Source organism: Stylophora pistillata, chromosome 13 (assembly GCF_964205215.1).
Source record: "Stylophora pistillata chromosome 13, jaStyPist1.2, whole genome shotgun sequence".
In the NCBI taxonomy this organism is placed as follows: Eukaryota; Metazoa; Cnidaria; class Anthozoa; order Scleractinia; family Pocilloporidae; genus Stylophora; species Stylophora pistillata.
Window position 1 is genome coordinate 304,436 of NC_142531.1, and position 19,369 is coordinate 323,804.

Sequence of the window (19,369 nt, forward strand, 5' to 3'; positions counted from 1 at the left end):
ACGTGACTACAAATCTAAGAACAAAATGGCGGCTGAGATGACTTGATTCCAACTTGTTTTGTTTGTTTCCAAAAAGCTATGGTTGTTTTACTGTTTTGACAAATACTAAGAGACAGAGTATTGCCTCCAGGGGAAGTTCTAAAATCACATTATGTACGAGAACGCCAAGACTCAAAATATGTTCCTGACACGGGCTCTAGAGAAGATACTAAACGACAAGGAGACGAAAAAATCCTATCACCAGCAGCTTAAAAAAGCGTGTGAGGTTGCGTTAGGTAAGGAATTAAAGGTGCAAAAGCTGTCTAATTGCAAAGTTTTGTTACAGGGCGAGGCTTACTTCGTAGATCCGACGTAACTTTGTCTGTGGAACACGTTTACTACACTTATGTTCAAACATCTTGTGTGTGGTCAAATTTAAATGCAAGAAATTCTTCTTTCGAAAACAGGTGTGAATAGCGGCTGCTACATCTGGAATTGAATTTTCTTGTACCAAATAATTTTCTTCTTAAAGAGAGATCTGCCTTGAAATCAGTTATAAACTGACATTTTCTCGTGAAACGTGATAAGAACGATTTTATCATCCTTTGGTTGATCGACGTTCATTTTATGTTAAGAAGATGAATTTCTCGTCACGCTCCGATCGTTCTTGGTTCTAGAAAAGGACATGTTTAACTCAAATTAATTTAGTCCGCCTAAATTTGCAGCTGATTTTCATGCAAGAAAATTTAAAAAATAGATTACTTTTAATGGGGAGGCTGAATCTCCAAAAATGCAGACTGAAGTGAAAGTGATCAATATCGTATAGGCTACCTATCATTGTTGTTTGAAATGTACTTGTCATCAATATTAAAGCAAACAAAGTTCAGCTCACTGCTGTTGTGTTAATTTATCTGTATGGCCAGAAAGATAGGCATGCAAGCTATGAAAGAAAATCATTATACTCATGATTATGAACTGAGAGAATAAATGACAGAAACAGCTAAATATCTTGAATCTTAACACTAATTTAACAATGGTGTGTTAAAAATTTTGTTCTGAGTGTTTTTTCCTATAGGGTTGTGTATAAACTTAGCAACGTAGGAAGGTATATATTGATGGAATTAGCACTAGATGGTTTTCCGTCCCTTTGTAGACAAATTGCTTTCTTTATGGCAAGCTCTAGTGTAAAGAAATAGAACAGCCAGAATGGTCATTATCAGAGATCTAACTATGTTTGTACATAGTTAGATCTCTGTACATTAACAGGTAATAAAGATGGTTTTCTAAAGAAAAGTGCAACTGGATACAACATTTCTAATATTTATAGAGATATTTATGCCATTGATATTGATTTTTTGTGGTGTTGATAAACCAGACTTGATATTGAAAGCAAATGTATGTTCACTTTTAGAAGAGATTCACAAATCTCAAGGAGCTGTTATAGCTGATGAAAGGTAATCTTTTTGTGTTGTTCTGAAAAAAACAAACTAATAACTTTTCAGCAAGGAACCAAGCATTCTTCTTTGAAATGCCAATAAGTTGTCCAGAGAGCAGTGATGTGAATATAAAAGTTCGAAACCACTGCTGTATTAATCCTATATTGGCCATACAATTTTTTAAATTTTTAAAAATATATTGTAATTTTGTGATAATCACCAATCACAAAAATACTTCCAGAAACTTTAAGATTATGAATTGTTTCTTCTCATCTTTATGACTACTGAAAGTTGTACTCTTTGTGGAAAAGTAAAAAGAAGTTATACAAGAGCTGCATTGGTTTGTACAAAATAATGAAAACATCACAAGAACGTTATCACATTAAGAGTTCAACCAGTGTACAACAAGATATATTAGGTGATAATATGACTCCTGGCCAAAACCTGAGTATTTCAACCTGGAGTCTATTGCAGTGATAATTTGACCACTCTGCCTCTTGCTTTTACCATTAGGAGGGACACCCATTCAAACGGAACAGTTATTGGAGATATACCATATATTAATAAGCACAATTTTTTATTTGTTTTCTTAGTGATGGGAGTCCATCGTCAGCCTTACCTCCTCCCAAAGGAAAGCAACCTTTCATTGAAGCAGATAAATATTTCTTACCATTTGAACTTGCTTGTAAATCAAAGTGTCCTCGCATTATAGTTGCATCTCTTGACTGTCTACAGGTATTACTGTACTTATACTTGGTCATTTACTTGTAGAGTATGTACTGTACTTTGCCTGTATGCTGCTACAAATCATTTTATTGCAACAATCATGACACAAGTTAAAAGGATTTCAAGTTGACTCTGGCACTTGTTACAGGGAGGAAATTTTGTCACAAGCAAAATAATTTTCATAGACTGAGTTACTTTGTCATGTAAAGCAAATTGTTCCTGCATCTTTTCCCCTTTACATTGAGTGTATCAACACCTTGTAATCAGCTGCATTTGTCCATAAATTTTCAAGGATATATTATTAAAAAACAATATTTTTTATATTCTTAATCTATGCTTTGATTAGAAACTCATTGCCTATGGACATCTCGCTGGTGACATTCCAGACAGTACTGATCCTAACAAAAAGCTTCTGGACCGTATAGTGGAGACAATCTGTGGCTGTTTTATTGGAGTCGCAACTGATGAAGGAGTTCAGCTTCAGATAATAAAGGTAAAGTAAAGTCTGTTTACAAGCCTAGTGGCCCATTAGGCCGCTGCTTAACTCTGGTTTCTGTAGCATGAAGCAACTAGGAGTATTTCTACTCCCCCCTGGATGGGATGCCAGTCCATCGCAGGGTTACACCCAGCATTAAATTTGCTGGTACCCATTTATTCACCTGGGTGAAGAGAGGCACTGTGAGAGTAAAGTGTCTTGCCTAAGAACACAACACAATGTCCCGGCCGGGGCTCGAACCCGGACCACTCTATCCGGAGTCGAGCGCACTAACCATGAGGCCACTGCGCCTCCACTCAGATAATAAAGGTGAAACTAAAATAAAGAGTGTAGTTTGTCTTCATAGTGAAAATACAATCCAAGATATATGTATTCTGAAGTCAAAGTGCTATTTCTAAGCAAAGTTTTTATACTCACTGCCTATCAGGGAAATGACTGTGAGGAGCTAAGCTGATCAGCTTGCTGGTAGATTATTTATTTGGAATAGTTTCATGGTGTATTGTCACTTCTTGCCATGGAGAGTAAGATGAGTTCTAGTGGTAACAGGTCACTAAATTTGAAAGACCTTTGACTAATGAAACAGTCTAAGTCATTGTACAAGTATTGTACACTTTGTTTTAATATGAAACTGTCTGCTATGTATTTTGCTTGTAGGCTTTACTTACTGCTGTCACATCAAACTCTTGTGAAGTTCACGAGGGCACCCTCTTGCTAGCTGTGAGGACTTGTTACAATATTTACCTGGCCAGTCGTAATCTTACAAACCAAAGAACTGCTCAGGCCACTCTTAGTCAAATGATAAGTGTCATCTTTCAACGGATGGAAGCTCAAGCGGTAAACATAAATGATTAGTTTTGTTACTTTTAGAAGAAAATTAGCTTTGAACCTTAATACCTCAAATTTTTAAACTGAGGATGAATATTTTATGAAAATATACTTATTAATACTCAATAATTATAATTCATAAAGATTCTAATGAAGGATGTAGTGAAACCTTTTCAATATGCATATAGTACTTGAAGCAGTAGGTCAATTTCACGCACAGTTCATTATCATGGCTAGGATAATTTTTTATGTACCCAGTAAATAATTGTAGCTAATAGAACCTAGAGGGTTAGTAGGAATAAACAGTTTAAAAGATAGTTCCTCAGGCTATATGGTTAAGCCTACTGGCTATTTTTTTGGCTCAATTACTAATGAAGAATTTGACTTGGGACTGAGTAGGGTTCAAATCTTACCTTTGGAATTACATGCAGCTTTTCTTTATTCCAGATCCCAGATCCCAGATCCCAGATCCCTTTTATCCCAGACACCTGTTTGACACCTTTTTCTTTTTGTAAATTTTAGGCAGCAGAAGAAGAGTTGAAAACTTCCCAGCTTGAAGTAGAGGGTGTTCAAACAGCTTCAACACCAACTCCATCTGAAACAACAGATGAAGAAGCACTTGATAGACCCTCCGCTGAGGTATCCAACTCGCATGAACCTGATACAGACTCTCCAGTGGAAGGTCAGGAACCAAAGAGTGCACACAGTAACAGTAGCAGGATAGAGGAAGGGGTGGGTAGACCTGACAATGATGTGGATGAAGGTGTTGATTTGCAGGGTAAGTTAATGTGTTGCATTTTTTGTCAAATTGCATTATACACTTTGTTAATAGTTGTTATTTATTATGGTAGAGAGGTACATCCAGACATCTACATTGTAGAAATTTTCCCCTTGTTTTTACAGCATTTCAGGCTGTTTCAGCTGAGTGTTTTCTGTTCTCTGACAGTAATGAATTTTTTTCTATTTAGCTGATGATCAACTTGATGACAGTACCAAAGAATCTTCCTCAGAGGGCAAAGGAGTGGCAGAAGAATCCTCCACTCCTGAGGGGGCTCATGGGAGCATAGTTGAGACCACTGAGCAGCCAGGGGATAGAAATGAAGGGACATTGGAGAGTTCAACTGAAAATGCCCCACAGAATGGTGTAGATGGCCATGAGACAGGGGAAAAGCAGAATGAAAAAAATACTGAGAGTTCACTAGCTGATGGTGATGAGGATTCTCTTAAGGTACAGTGCATGCATGAAAGGAAGTAACTTCTTTGCCTTGTGGTTCATGAGTTATAGAGATCATTCCTATACTCGGATTAAACACAAAAACATGAAATAAATTACCAGACAAGATGGTTTTAATGTGCATGCTGAGGCAGTTGCACAAACTGCAAGTTCCCTGCAGTTTACAATCACTTTAAAGAATTATCATAATTATGCCTGTTACATGTGCAGGCACACCAACATCCCTCCAGCTGGTACTGTATGCAATATTATTAAATCAAGGAAGTGTATGAGACGAGTAATCATTTGTTCATTTCTTGTCTTAATCTACTGTGTCTCTGTCAGGTTGAGGAACCAAGTCAGGTTGAGTTGGAAAATCCATCAGGTATTTGAATTATTTATGGATTGAACAATTATGCTACATGACAATATCAGAGGAGTTTCCTAGTACATGTGGTTTGGTACTTTAGAATCTTTTTCTATAATTTTTTGGATATTTTCTTATGAGGTGATCTTTATGCTTCCAGAGATATACATGCTGTGAAATGGTCTGTTTGATTTTGTTGTTAGATCAGAGCATTCTATCAAATGGAGAAGTCAGTGAAAGTAGTCCAGAAAAAACAAATCCAAATGGAATTTCACATGATGACCTTAATCCCCCTCCTACACCAACTGAAACATCATCAACAATGTCAGATGAGCTGGGTGACAGCCACAGTGAGTCAGGGACTGAGGCAGAGGGAAGTGTATCATCAACCTCTCTTAATAGTCAAGTTGGTGGCCCTGTCAAGTTCTCTCATGTCTCTCAAAAGGATGCTTTTCTGGTGTTCAGGTCACTTTGTAAGCTTTCAATGAAACCATTGTCGGATGCACCCTTAGATCCTAAGTAAGTGGTCATGGGCTTTTGTTGCTTTATAAGTTGTATCCTCATAAATACATGATTACAAGGGGGCATTACTGTTGTAGCTTGTCTTGGTATCTTTACTCTTTCCGGAGGAAAAGATTTTCCTTCTCGGGTAACTCCCCTAAGCAATTTGTTTGGTTTTCCTTAGAGCTGTCTGGTACTCGTGTTAAACAAAAATCTTGGTGTACTTCAAGATAGAGAGAGGCACTGGCAGAATAAAGTGTCTTACCAAGAGCAAAGTAAAAGGAAATAAAGGCAGGGAGTACATCCTGCTAACCTTTTAGGCAACCACTTTTAAGATGTTTTAGTCCAGCTTTGCACCTTTCTTACTGTTTCTTAATGGCATGGGACAAGTTATTTTAAGTATTCTTATATGTTTTTTTTTGTGTGTGTGTGTGTCTTTAGGTCTCATGAGCTACGATCCAAAATTCTGTCCCTGGAGTTGATGTTATCATGTCTTCAGAATGCTGGTCCTGTGTTCTGTTCTCATGAGATGTTTGTGACAGCCATCAAACAATACCTTTGTGTAGCTTTGTCCAAGAATGGTGTTTCTTCTGTTCCTGCGGTGTTTGAACTTTCACTTGCCATCTTCTTAACTTTGCTGTCATCATTCAAGACACATCTCAAAATGCAGATAGAGGTTAATCTACTTTGAGTTTCTTAATATTAAATGCAATAGTTAGTGTCTTTCTTCTCCTATATTTCAGGGGCATCAAGAGGATTTTCCATAGGGGGGATATACTCTCAGCATATGGGGGAAGGGGCATGCCAGGCAGATTGATTATTTTTGATAATTTTTCCCTCCCAGAGAGAGTTTACATTCACCTCAGGACACCCTTCCCTATAGCTATGCCCCTTTTATGCACCTCTACATATTATTCTAGATTCAAACTAATTTTCTTCAAATTTGATGAGTGCTAGTTGGTTTTTCAATCAGTCCTACACTCTATCCTTTTATTCAGTCTATGTTTGGTCCATTCTTTTGTTTTTGTGAACTATTCTTTAAAATTACTTGAGTTGCTGTCAATGACATCCCATCTGTCTTCATTGAAGGTGTTCTTTAAAGAGATCTTTCTGAATATCTTGGAAACTTCAACAAGTTCATTTCAACACAAATGGATGGTAATGCAGGCTTTGACAAGAATATGTTCAGGTGGGAATATATTTGTTGCAGTGTAATGGAAAATTTGGATCAATTGCTTTTATTTGCATTTTTCTTTGATTTCAAGAAGTTATTATAATTTGTAAACTAAAGGAAAATGCCATGGAACCTATTGTGAAGTAATCTTCATTCTATTTATCATTTAGATGCTCAATGTGTTGTTGATATTTACCTGAACTACGACTGTGACCTTTCACTGTCAAACATATTTGAACGACTAACAAGTGACTTAGCCAAGATTGCACAAGGAAGACAAGCTATAGTGTTAGCTGCTACTCCGGTAAGTTGACTGCAAATATGACATAATTTTACTTGTTTCATGGTTATTATTATGATGTCTAACTTTTTGTATCAACAATTAACCGAGCCTTTTAGGGAATACTTGGGATCAGTAAATTGGCAATAGTATGATCACTGTATCACAAATGACATACTGTAAATAGCTATCTGTTGGTACTTCAAGTTCAACTTCAGTTAAGTTTTGGAGATTTAATAGTTTTTGCCCAGAAAAGGAAGAAAGACTAGGAAAGAGTTAAGGACAGATTTTGCCAACCATAACTCAAGTTTTGTTCCTCAGACAAGCAAGGTGAAAGGAGCAATTGTTAAAGAGATAGTTTAGCACAAACACCATTTTCTACAGAGTCTTAAGTCACATGAATTGGAGAAAATGACTGCATAATATGACAAGATGGGTGACTTACATCCTACTTATGTGTACATACCAGTTTTTGAGGAGCTGTAATAAAAACAATTTCATTAGACTTGAATAGTGTGTTACATTTGTTGCTATTTTCTCTGAATTTTGTTGCCATTGCTGCTTCCATACCAGGTGCAAGAGAAGAGTATACGCCTGAAAGGTCTTGAGTGTTTGGTGTCCATACTGAAGTGTATGGTGGAGTGGAGCAGAGAACTTTATCTCAATCCTCACTCTCATGTGGCTACCTCCTCAGGTGAACCTTTTTTTCTAGAATGATCAAGGGTTTGGTTGCTAAACAACAGCAGTAGTAAACCTGCAAAATGTTGAAAGTTGAAAATGTTTTTCATGGTTGAATTAGTCTGCCTGCCAAGAAAAAATGTGTTGCAAAATGTCAAGTAGAAGCAGATTCTCTTATTGGAGAGATGAAATCCCTAAAATGTACATAGATATATTCATGGACTGGTGTATTAGTAGGGTTATACTGTAGCGCAAACCCAAAGTATACAACTGTGTGTAATTTTTTAATTTAGATTCAAAATAATAACATTTTGTTCACCAAAACAATACCTGGCTAGGGGAGAATTTGTAAGGTTACCAAGTAAAAGTTGGGTGTTGGTCTTAATTTGATTTGTAGTTTAATATCTGGTTTTTATGAGTGTCAGCTGTTCTATAAAAAGCAGGTTGGTATATTTTCTGTCCTTTTATTCTATCACAGTAAAGTATAGATTCTTTATAATGGTGGCTTCTTGTCACTTTATTCTGTGCCCCCCTAACTTCTTCTACAACAGATACACCAACTCCAGGGGTGAAGAGAAAAGTTAGCATGACAGAAACTGATTCTGAGGAGGCTGGAGGAGACCGCAGCAATTTGCCAGAAGATCGCATTAGCCTTAGTTCAGAGCTCAAGTCATTTGGTGGAAGTCAGGGTTCTCTGAACTCCACATCAACAGCCTCAACAGTGGCACCAGACAATCCTGAACAGTTTGAATCTCTGAAACAGATGAAAGGGCTGATGGAGCAAGGAATTGAAAAGTAAGTGCTAAACTTATGAGATGTAAGTTAGAAAAGCATTTGTTTTCTTTGGACCTCAATTTTCAGTTACAGTGCAAAGACAACAGGAGAGCTCTGAATCTTTAACACTCGGGTAATATTAAAATTGCAACCACAGTACATTATAACGGGTCAAACCTCGTTTGTTTGCCCTTTTTTCTTCACCAGATTCAACAAGAATCCCAAGAAAGGAGTAAAATATCTTCAAGAAAATGGTCTCCTTGGATACACAGCAGAGGAGGTGGCCGAGTTTTTACATACTGATGAGAGATTAGACAAAGTAAGTATAATTTTTTTTGGCTGCTGTTGGTGGTAAGAGAAACAAACAAACTGATAACTGACAAAATGTTTTTCTTTTTCAGACACAAGTAGGAGAACTCATTGGAGACAATGATCTGTATGTTCTATGTGTAGACTCATTCATTTATTCATTTATTTTAATTATAATTTCTTTGATACTGTGGGTTCTCTTGTATCTAGGTTTCCTATACTTGAATCCATCAGTTTTGTGAATACAACTTTGATCATTTTTTTTGATGGTGCCTCTTTTTTTTGTATATTCCAATCTCTATATTGATACATTTTTTTTCTCATTTCCTCTCTAGTTTCAGCAGAGAAGTGATGTATAGTTACATTGACAAGTTAGACTTTACAGACCTGGACTTTGTATCAGCATTACGCCTGTTTCTTAATAATTTCCGACTTCCAGGAGAAGCTCAGAAAATTGATAGGCTCATGGAGAAGTTTGCCAGCAGATATCTAGAAACAAACCCAACGTAAGGTCACTTATTGCATGTTCTTATTCACTCTTCATAGTGTTCATTGTGAAATATACATGAAGACATAAACAGTCTCACTTACTTGGGACTATTGTTGAGAAGGGCAAGGGTTCAACCACCAAATGAAACAACCATAGACACTCAGTTCTTCTGTGACAAGGACTATAGACTGTAGGCCCCATTTTTTGCATCTTAAAAGGTTATATGATCAGTAATTCCTTTCTACTGTCTGCAGTGCTGGACACTAACGGTAGCCAACTAGCCATAGACTAGTAGATAATTCAGTTTTGGCTAGTAAACTGAAATTGTTTTAACATCTAAGTTGTCACAAGCCACGTACCTTGTAAGTTGAAAAGTTAGTGTTGAGCCCTGTATCTGCCTCACATTTCTTACATTATCTTACTTTAGAGAATTGCTTGTTGGATCAACTTATCAACTACTAGTCTCTTAGGTGATATTTTTCTTCATTCTCATCACTTGACTGCTTTATCTGTATTGATATCATAAGGAGAAAGTCCGTCTTGGTCACTCATGGGAGTTACCTGTAAAGGGTTAAAAAAAACCCATACACTAATCACAAATAGTAGGGCATAGAGTTGCAGGTGTTGTGGTCTTTCTTTTTTTTGTCACAGAGGATGGGGTAGTGGAAAGTAAATACCTGCAGATACTGTGTCACAAAGCTACTCCGGAATCCAATAGTAAATAATGTATTCAGAGAAGTATTTTAAATCTTGTCAGTAGGACTGGGCGGAGGGAATTATGTGCCGATGCAAAAGCGCATAATTTTAGCTCAAACGCATAATTCGCATAACTCGCATAATCCTGTAAAAAGTGCATAATTTCAGCATGATTCTCAATATTTCCAAAAAATTTGTCCCAAAAGATAAATTTTCCTACCTTCAAAACTTTTTTAAATAGTTTTTTCAAATTGTAGTGAATTTTGATGGCAAAAACTGTATTTTGAAAAGATCCTGTTAAACACGCAGGAAAACAAGTAAAATCAAACAGGCCTCTTGTCTTTTGCTGCTGGAGACCTGGGCTCTAATTGTTTACTTACAACCAATATGATTGGAGGAAAAAGAACCAATCAACACTTTCGAAAGAAAAGTGGCACCATTTTGGTAAATTTATTCTAGAAACCTTTTCTGTTCTTTTCGTGTTTAAAATGGAAAGTTTTTTTCAAACCAAAGAAAAAAAATTACAATATAACGGCCAAAGAGAGAGTTAAGCAATTTCCTGGCAAATAATTATTAATAATTAGATTTTCTTAATATGGACTTAAATATAAATTTAAAATATATGTAAAATTCAATACTTTTAATATTGCAGAACTTGCATAATTTGTGCATAATTTGCTAAATTTGGCACATAATCACAGAAAAAATGGTGCATAATTTCTCATAAAATAGTGCATAATTCCCTCAGCCCTGATAGAAGAATCAGTATGTACTTTTCCTTTGTCTTTAACATAATATTTCATTGTCTTCCTTAGAAACTCAGTATTTGCAAGTGCAGATGCAGCCTATGTTTTGGCATACTCCATTATAATGTTAACAACAGATCTTCATAATTCCCAGGTATATGCTATGTGCACTTCTTAATTGTTTTAAAATGCATTGAAAAGAAATGTTTCAAATTTGTTGCCAAGATATATCCAAACTCAGCCATACAAGGAGGGAAAATTTCTAGGGAGGGGTAAGGGAGGGGTTAGAAAGGGTGTCAAAAGATATTTTCAATTGAATTTCCTTAAGGGTTGAGCTGGAGGTTGGTGGCTCGAGGCTGGGCACAGAAACCCTAAAAAAAAATAGTACAAGAGGGAGAAGCTGGGCAAAAAAAGGGTCCTCTCTGTTAGGAACACAGCCAAAGCACTTGTAGAAGTGAAAAATGAAGCCTGAAAGGAATTAGATTTGCATATATTTCAAACTCTTTGTGGTCTTGCAAATAGCTGTATAGCCTGTAGAGTGGTGTTATCCTTTTTTCTTGCATCTTTGGGAAAACTGAGGTAAGTACATGGCTCATACTTTGCTCTTGCCTCATGTTTGCCTCTGATCACCTCAAATATGCAAAAAACAAAAAAAAAATTACAGTTCTGCAGGTTAATGGCTGTGTAGCACTTAAGCCAACAGAGTTCTTAAAATGTCAGGAAAGGATGAATACTCCACAGGTCAATTGTAGTTTTTTCATGTATACTCTGGTTTAAGGTTATCCTTCAGCCTTCACGGCGCTATTGAGAATTCACCCTGTGACCATCCACACCATACCAGTAGGTTTGATACCACAGTTGGTTGTTATTAATTGATGTAACTGTTTGCATTTGATTTACAGGTAAAAAGGAAAATCACTAAAGAACAATACATTACAATGAACAAAGGAATCAATGATAGCAGGGACCTGCCACAAGAGTATTTGGAATCAATTTTTGATGAGATATCTCAGAATGAAATAAAAATGAGAAATGCACCCAAGACTGTCAATAAATACAGCACCATCTGTAAGTTATACTCTTATTTTTATTTGCAAAGAATAAGCAATTAAGATTTATTAGAGAGTTAGCTAAATATATACAATTGTTCATCAAAATGTCTGAGTAGACTTCATTGTTTTTGTGCTTGTTTGGTTTGGATTGATTTAATCAATATCAGTAATTAGTGCCTGGCTCATATCTAGGATTTGCTGAAACCTTGTTAACTGTCATACATTGTTGTTGCTCAGACCTTCAAAATGAAAAGCAAAGACGACTTCTGTATTATCAAGAAATGGAACAAATGGCCCAAACAGCCAAGACTCTGATTGAAGGAGTCAGTCAAATTCAAACAACGTTCACATCTGCAACTCATGTAGAACACATCAGACCAATGTTCAAGGTACGTGCAAGGCATTAAATTTGTAAATTTCAATCTTGATTTGTCCATCACTTGAGATAAATATTTAAGAACTTTCCTTATGTTTCGTGATGTTCATGAGTAAGCTTTCGGTATTCTCTCTCTATTAGGTTACTTGGAGTCCTTTCTTAGCAGCCTTTAGCGTAAACTTGCAGCATTCCGATGACCAGCAAGTTGCATCACTGTGTCTGGATGGCATACGCTGTGCAATCAGAATTGCATGCATATTTGGAATGCAGGTAATTTTTCTTCTATCTACTTAGTTCGTAAGGAGTCGTGTACCTGGAAGTTTTGAGATATTTGATAGTTTTTGGAAAGTCTTTGAAACTAGTTTTTTCTGATTTTGGATTTTGCTTAAATCGTTTCTTGCTTCTTATCTCTGTAACAAATGAATGAACAGATTTTCAAATATTTAATTTTTTTAAAAATTACAGCTTGAACGAGACAGTTTTGTCCAGGCCCTATCACGGTTCACACTGCTAACGGCAACAGCTGGATTGCATGAAATAAAAACAAAGAACATTGACACAATCAAGACACTCATAACCGTGGCACAGACAGATGGGAACTACCTCGGACGGGCGTGGCATGAGGTACGTGGGGTGTATTTAGCTCAGTATTACACCTCTGGTTCTGTCTTACATTTGATCGAAAATTGCTAGATACCAATTTCATCAATTTAGCTTCTTATGTGCGACGCCAGCTCCAAAGGATTTTCAGTGTGATTTTGTTTCAGCAATTCTACCTACAATGTAAACAGGTTCTATCAAGAACAGATCTACTCACTCGGCTCCAAAACATCTCTTTACAGATACTGAAGTGTATATCTCAATTGGAGCTTGCTCAGCTGATTGGAACAGGAGTGAAAACCATGGGACCAGCTACAGGACCAGGACAAGGAAGCGCTACTCCTGTGTCAATTGGCCCTACTGGAATTGTTCCATCAAACGGTGAGCACAGCTCTTTCAATATAAGTCAAGGAAGGAGGGATGTAGTAACACTAAAACTCTTCTTACCCTCTTGTTTCCAAGTGCAAAGTGTTGTGTACATCAATTTATCATGTTTTTCACATTATTTGATCGTACATGTACATCTTCGTCTTTGTAGATCCTAAAAAAATCGCGTACATTCAAGAAACAGTCGGAGAGACAAGCTCACAGAGTGTTGTTGTTGCAGTGGACAGGTGATTACTAGTGAACGCTTTCTTATAATGCAGATACGATTTTCTTGTTAGTCACTTTTTAATTTGATTTATTTGTCCAATCGCTTTGTAGAATATTCACTGGATCAACGAAATTAGATGGAGATGCAATTGGTAAGTTCGCTGTTCTTCGATGAATTACATTACTTACCGTTTTTGTTAAACTTTTCCAGTTCTTCATTTTCAATTGACAGTTTAACCCTCTTTTTTTACTACAAAACAAACCAAGCAGACAAGAAGTATTAACACTTACCTTTAAGAGACAGTAAAAAATTCTACTTTCTCTACCTGTTCCGACTGCTCTCCGAATATGATTTTATCAAGGTAATGAAATGTAAGACGTTTACACTCAAGAGTTTCGTTTTTATTGTTCACAGTCGACTTTGTTCAAGCGTTGGGAACCATTTCATCAGAGGAACTCGCAAATCCAACACACCCAAGAATGTTCAGTTTGCAGAAAATCGTTGAAATTTCGTATTACAACATGAACAGGATCAGGCTAGAGTGGTCCAGAATCTGGGCTGTGCTTGGGGATCATTTTAACAAGGTACAACCTGTGCCAACTGTTGAGTTATATGATTTGTCTTGAATATTTTTTAATAGGCTAGTTAGGGTGTAGGATTTTTCAGAAGATTTGATTTGTATGCAGGAGTGGACTTAGCTTATCGTGGTGTCAAAAAAGAAAAAACCAGCTTAATGAACGTGGTGCACGGTATTGAGAAAATTTAGGTTGTAAAGATGCCACCATCTTGTTTATGCTCTAAAAGCATCGCAGCAATTTGATTGGCTGAGAGTTGTGACCTGTGGCCAATTGCATTTCTTTGATTGGTTAACTTTTTATTATGACTAAGAAGGATTTTTGTCTCCGGAGGAGTGCTAGAGTTAAAGGGAGGTTTATTTTTTAACATCCAAGTTGACGGTGTCTTTATTCCAGTGCGGGTGTAATCCAAATGAGGATGTAGCATTTTTCTGTGTGGACTCTTTACGTCAACTTGCCATGAAGTTCTTGGAGAAAGGCGAGTTACCTAACTTCCGGTTTCAGAAGGATTTCCTCAGACCCTTCGAATATATCGTTAAGAAAAACAGGTTGGTGTACGACTCTTTCTGATTTTTCCGGATTCCAACGACTGTGCCATTCCCGAAAACGAACGTTTATTAATTACTTTTCTACCAATCACAGATCAGCAACTATTCGCGACATGGTCGTCCGCTGTGTGGCGCAAATGGTACACTCGCAGGCTCACAATATTAAGTCTGGTTGGAAGAACGTTTTCTCCGTCTTTCATTTGGCTGCTTCTGACGAAGATGAAGGAATTGTAGAACTTGCTTTTCAAACGACTGGTATGTTCAATTTTATTGCTTCCATGTCGTTGTTGTTTGTGTTAATCTATGACGTCACGTAATGGGTCACTGGTAACGACCAATTAAATAGTGCGTAGCTTTCTTTTTAGAGTGTAATATTCAGTAACAGATTTCCTTCGGGTTCTTATGTTTGCTTTCTTCTTTCAGCCACTATATTCGAGAAATACTTTTCCGCCACCATCGATTCCTTTCAAGACGCTGTCAAGTGTTTATCGGAGTTTGCTTGTAATGCTTCGTTCCCTGACACCAGCATGGAGGCGATTAGACTCATTAGAAACTGCGCTAAACATGTCTATGAGAATCCAGAGGTTAGGTTGGCTCTTTGTTATCGTGAGGATTATTTGCAGTTCGTTTGTTTCTCTTTCTTTAGCCGTTCTTGTTGTATTTCTCTGTCTTGATAAGCTGAGTTTAGTTAGTTTTGTTCGTCTTAAAAAATACTCAGAATATCATGACGTAACCGCGTTATTGCTGCTAAAGCAGCTTTCGTGATCGCGAGTCATTTATGGTATGTCATGCCTGTGGAGATGACCACATATCTATGACGCAAATTGTCACGTGTGATGGGTTATGTTAAGGATTGTCACGTTCTCTGAAGTTGGTTAAGCGCCATCGACATGACCTGTCACGCCGGATGGCGCGATGGCTGTGTATAACACTCATAATAACTGTTACTTTGTGTGATATCATCCTAGATGTTCAGAGAACACAGTGGGGAAGATGGTGGAGTCCCCGAGGCTGATAAAGTTTGGGTCAAAGGCTGGTTTCCAGTGCTCTTTGAGCTGTCGTGTATCATCAACAGATGTAAGCTGGATGTACGAACAAGGTTGGTTCAGCATTGAGCCTCTCAGCTCGTAATCTCTGTGAATCTCATGTAGTAAAATAAGTCATATTTTTCTGTGCAGTTACGTAGCGATCTAACTGGTCCTTGTGATAATCACTTTTGTTCTGATCGGCCTTTGATTACTTCTCATAAACCTAATCCTATCAAGATGCCCTAAAAACCCTTGATAGGTCTTTGATTTCTTTGACATTTCCTTCCAGGGGTTTAACTGTAATGTTTGAGATAATGAAAAGTTATGGTCAGACCTTCCAGCAGCACTGGTGGAGAGATGTGTTCAGAGTCGTGTTCAGGATTTTTGATAACATGAAGTTACCAGATCAACAAGTTGACTGGTCGGAGGTATGCAGCCAAATTTGTTGTCAAGCTTAGTAGGAAAAGCTGCGACTAAATATCTAGTGCCTTTGATCTGGCGTGTTTGCAGACTTTGCCCTAGCCTACCCTTTAAGACCAAGGTTGTGATATTGTTGGTGATGTTTAAATGGGAAATAATAATAATAATAATAATAATAATAACATAATGAATAATACAGATCGTGAGCTATTCATTTGATATTTTTACAGAAATCAGAATGGATGACCACAACTTGTAATCATGCTCTGTACGCTGTGGTTGATGTGTTTACACAGTACTTTGAAGTGTTGTCTGATGTTCTTTTAGAGGACATGTTCTTACATTTGCTTTGGTGTGTCCAACAAGGTCAGTGTTCAGCTGTCTGCATTATTTCCTTAATTGTTTCGGAGCTGCTTTCAGACTCGTTTATCTTCTAAATTCAGGACAAATCAATTGGTGCAAATGGGAATGACAAGATCATCTGTATGTGTTACTGACATATGTGTCATGATTCGGATGGCTGGATAATTGTGAAGGTCTTTTTAGTTCAGGTTTATGACAAGAAGTAATTCGCTTTATTGATTTCACAAGACTTTTCTTGGCTTTGGATAGCTGAACAAGCAGAACAGAGGATTTTCCTCATACTCTCACTCTTGCCATTTAATAATTAATCGTATTCTCTGTCCTCTCAGATAACGAGCAGCTTGCGAGGTCTGGTACAAACTGCCTTGAGAATCTTGTTGTCTCTAACGGTTCCCAGTTCTCCTCTGAAATGTGGCAAAGGGCGTGTCGTTGTATCCAGGACATCTTCACCTCCACGGTACCCAGTGAGCTTCTTACATGGCGACCTGAAATACCAACTGTAGGGGTGTCCACCCCAGAGTCCACACCCACTCAAAGTCCCACACTGACTCCTGACAGAGGGCATGCAAGTGACAATGTAAGATTCAACTCAGAGTGTATTAATATGATGTTGCTAAGGGTTAGTCAATAGTACTGGAAGGCAGTTATTGAAAACAGCAGATTTTGTGCCTTTTGAGAAGCGCCAGTTTCTGCAAGCAGCGGTTATGAAAACTTGGTCTTTTTTATCAGTTTCCGGGTAATCATACTGCCGAAGAAAAGGTTTTTTAAATCTGTTTGATCATGTCGTCAGTAGTTTCTGTTTAATTTTTCTCAACAGAAATCAGTGGACATGGACGTTACCCCGGAGCATGACATTGTACCTCGCCTGGAAGAAGGTTTGTGTGCCTCCATTGTAAATTGACTTATGATCCGATAACTTGTTTAAGGACACAGTGGCTCAGCTATGTGCTGAATTCTTAATGAAGAGGTTCGAGTTGGAGCCGTCCCGTCCATCGTGTTGTATTTTCACAGTTCCTCTCTCCAGCCAGGAGTTGAAATGAGTACTATCAAGGAAACGTGATCATTGGCCGGGGAGTTATCTGCAATGGACCAGTGTCCCATACTCAGTGTCCCATACTCAGTGTCCCATACTCAGTGTCCCATACTCAGTGTCCCATACTCAGTGTCCCATACTCAGTGTCCCATACTCAGTGTCCCATACTCAGTGTCCCATACTCAGTGTCCCATACTCAGTGTCCCATACTCAGTGTCCCATACTCAGTGTCCCATACTCAGTGTCCCATACTCAGTGTCCCATACTCAGTGTCCCATACTCAGTGTCCCATACTCAGTGTCCCATACTCAGTGTCCCATACTCAGTGTCCCATACTCAGTGTCCCATACTCAGTGTCCCATACTCAGTGTCCCATACTCAGTGTCCCATACTCAGTGTCCCATACTCAGTGTCCCATACTCAGTGTCCCATACTCAGTGTCCCATACTCAGTGTCCCATACTCAGTGTCCCATACTCAGTGTCCCATACTCAGTGTCCCATACTCAGTGTCCCATACTCAGTGTCCCATACTCAGTGTCCCATACTCAGTGTCCCATACTCAGTGTCCCATACTCAGTGTCCCATACTCAGTGTCCCGTGAAGAACGAGTAGGAGTAGGAGGAACAATACTAGGAACATAGAAGTCGGAACAAGTTTCAAACGTAATTTTCCATTAGGCTCGTGAAATGTAGACTACTTTTTGCGACACTGAGTTGTCACTGAGTGGGAACAAGTTACAACAAAAGCGACATAAGCCAAGCTTAAATAAACTGCGCACCAGGTAAAATGAACGCGAGTGAGTCTGACTGTTATTTTACTTGAATCAGTAGTTTTATCTTTGTTCCTCAGTCGAGGATGAATGGGGAGTGGACACGCTTAAAGACGAGAAACCCGCTGACACTACTGAAGACGCCTTGCAAGCTCAAGAATCAAGAATCGCGGCACCTGTTGTTGAAGTGGAACATACAGATGAATCTTTCCGCCACTGTGAGTATTGTTTGGGGGTGTTCGTTTAATCAATTATACGCTTAGAGAAGCTCTCTACTGTCTGTCGAACCGAACTGAACCGTGATTTCATTGGTGTCCTTACACTAGCTCCATGATTGGCCATGAAAACTTGCGCCATCCTCTTAACTAATCAGATATGCGAAACTAGAATTATTGGCGACTTGGTAACTAGAGTTTTCCTGTGCATCAGGCAGTTTGCCCGCCTGTCTATTCTTTGAATTCTCATGAAGTCGTTCCGATGTTTTCTTAACTTCGGTTTTGCAATGTTTTTTAACCACACTATGCGGCGGAAACTCGCCCTTTGACACTTGTGGACATAACCAGTAACGTCTTCCTTCATCTCCCGACAATGCGCAAAATTTACCATCTGTCTTATTCTATTTGCTCAAACGACGCTTTGACGTTGCTGATCCTGGCAGTATGCAGCAAGCTTGGTGAGCACATCTGAGGATCTGAGGACTAACATGTCTTCTTTTCACCTTTTCACAGATGATACTCCAGAGCAGCTGTTCACTTCGCTGTTGATTCGTTGTGTTGTTCAGCTAGAACTTATCCAGACCATTGACAATGTTGTGTTTTTTCCTGCGACAAGTCGACGAGAAGACGCAGAGAATCTAGCCTTCGCTAAGGTGTGGAGAACAACATATAACACTTTTTGGAAAATAATACATGGAGTTAAGACTAATAGTAATCGCGAGAGGCAGTAGCGATAGCGTGATTAGCGAGAAATGACACACGACAAAGTTCCTTCCGTTCAAGTTTGCTGACTTATGGAAAAATTGTCTTCCCAGTTTCGTCCAACATGCACACAGTTTTTAAAATGATTAAGAAAGTCAAGGAGCTTTTTATCTGAAAAATACTAAGAAAACAGGAGAAGGCGTTGTTACCTTGCCTAATACTGAGGAAGAAGTTTGTAATTTTACCTTTGACAAATTTCATTTGGCCGTGAGTCTCTAAAAGGATCTATCTGTGGATCGCAGAAAACGTGAAAGTGTGATCTGAAACTGCGCAGAAACCCAGCGAAACGGAAGCTGCTTGAGAAACTTACACTAACGGATTTACAGGATAATAATTGTTGTC

General features: G+C 38.1%; 1 protein-coding gene across 1 annotated transcript in view; it reads left to right on the plus strand.

The window, feature by feature from the left end:
* Positions 1–19,369, plus strand: part of LOC111334657 (brefeldin A-inhibited guanine nucleotide-exchange protein 1) — a 25,859-nt gene continuing 6,490 nt past the window's right edge. Inside the window, exons 1-36 of the mRNA XM_022940461.2 lie at positions 1–275; positions 1,391–1,433; positions 2,009–2,150; positions 2,488–2,634; positions 3,292–3,471; positions 3,985–4,240; positions 4,431–4,690; positions 5,021–5,060; positions 5,246–5,561; positions 5,985–6,219; positions 6,633–6,732; positions 6,888–7,021; positions 7,571–7,691; positions 8,227–8,470; positions 8,657–8,768; positions 8,851–8,885; positions 9,094–9,264; positions 10,760–10,844; positions 11,593–11,758; positions 11,980–12,131; positions 12,260–12,388; positions 12,584–12,742; positions 12,961–13,099; positions 13,257–13,332; positions 13,424–13,464; positions 13,728–13,897; positions 14,285–14,436; positions 14,531–14,691; positions 14,860–15,020; positions 15,405–15,535; positions 15,754–15,892; positions 16,115–16,250; positions 16,577–16,824; positions 17,065–17,122; positions 18,131–18,268; positions 18,779–18,918. Of these exons, the coding sequence (XP_022796196.1) occupies positions 152–275; positions 1,391–1,433; positions 2,009–2,150; positions 2,488–2,634; positions 3,292–3,471; positions 3,985–4,240; positions 4,431–4,690; positions 5,021–5,060; positions 5,246–5,561; positions 5,985–6,219; positions 6,633–6,732; positions 6,888–7,021; positions 7,571–7,691; positions 8,227–8,470; positions 8,657–8,768; positions 8,851–8,885; positions 9,094–9,264; positions 10,760–10,844; positions 11,593–11,758; positions 11,980–12,131; positions 12,260–12,388; positions 12,584–12,742; positions 12,961–13,099; positions 13,257–13,332; positions 13,424–13,464; positions 13,728–13,897; positions 14,285–14,436; positions 14,531–14,691; positions 14,860–15,020; positions 15,405–15,535; positions 15,754–15,892; positions 16,115–16,250; positions 16,577–16,824; positions 17,065–17,122; positions 18,131–18,268; positions 18,779–18,918 (5,241 nt within the window). The 5' untranslated portion in view covers positions 1–151. The remainder of the gene's footprint in view (positions 276–1,390; positions 1,434–2,008; positions 2,151–2,487; positions 2,635–3,291; positions 3,472–3,984; positions 4,241–4,430; positions 4,691–5,020; positions 5,061–5,245; positions 5,562–5,984; positions 6,220–6,632; positions 6,733–6,887; positions 7,022–7,570; positions 7,692–8,226; positions 8,471–8,656; positions 8,769–8,850; positions 8,886–9,093; positions 9,265–10,759; positions 10,845–11,592; positions 11,759–11,979; positions 12,132–12,259; positions 12,389–12,583; positions 12,743–12,960; positions 13,100–13,256; positions 13,333–13,423; positions 13,465–13,727; positions 13,898–14,284; positions 14,437–14,530; positions 14,692–14,859; positions 15,021–15,404; positions 15,536–15,753; positions 15,893–16,114; positions 16,251–16,576; positions 16,825–17,064; positions 17,123–18,130; positions 18,269–18,778; positions 18,919–19,369) is intronic.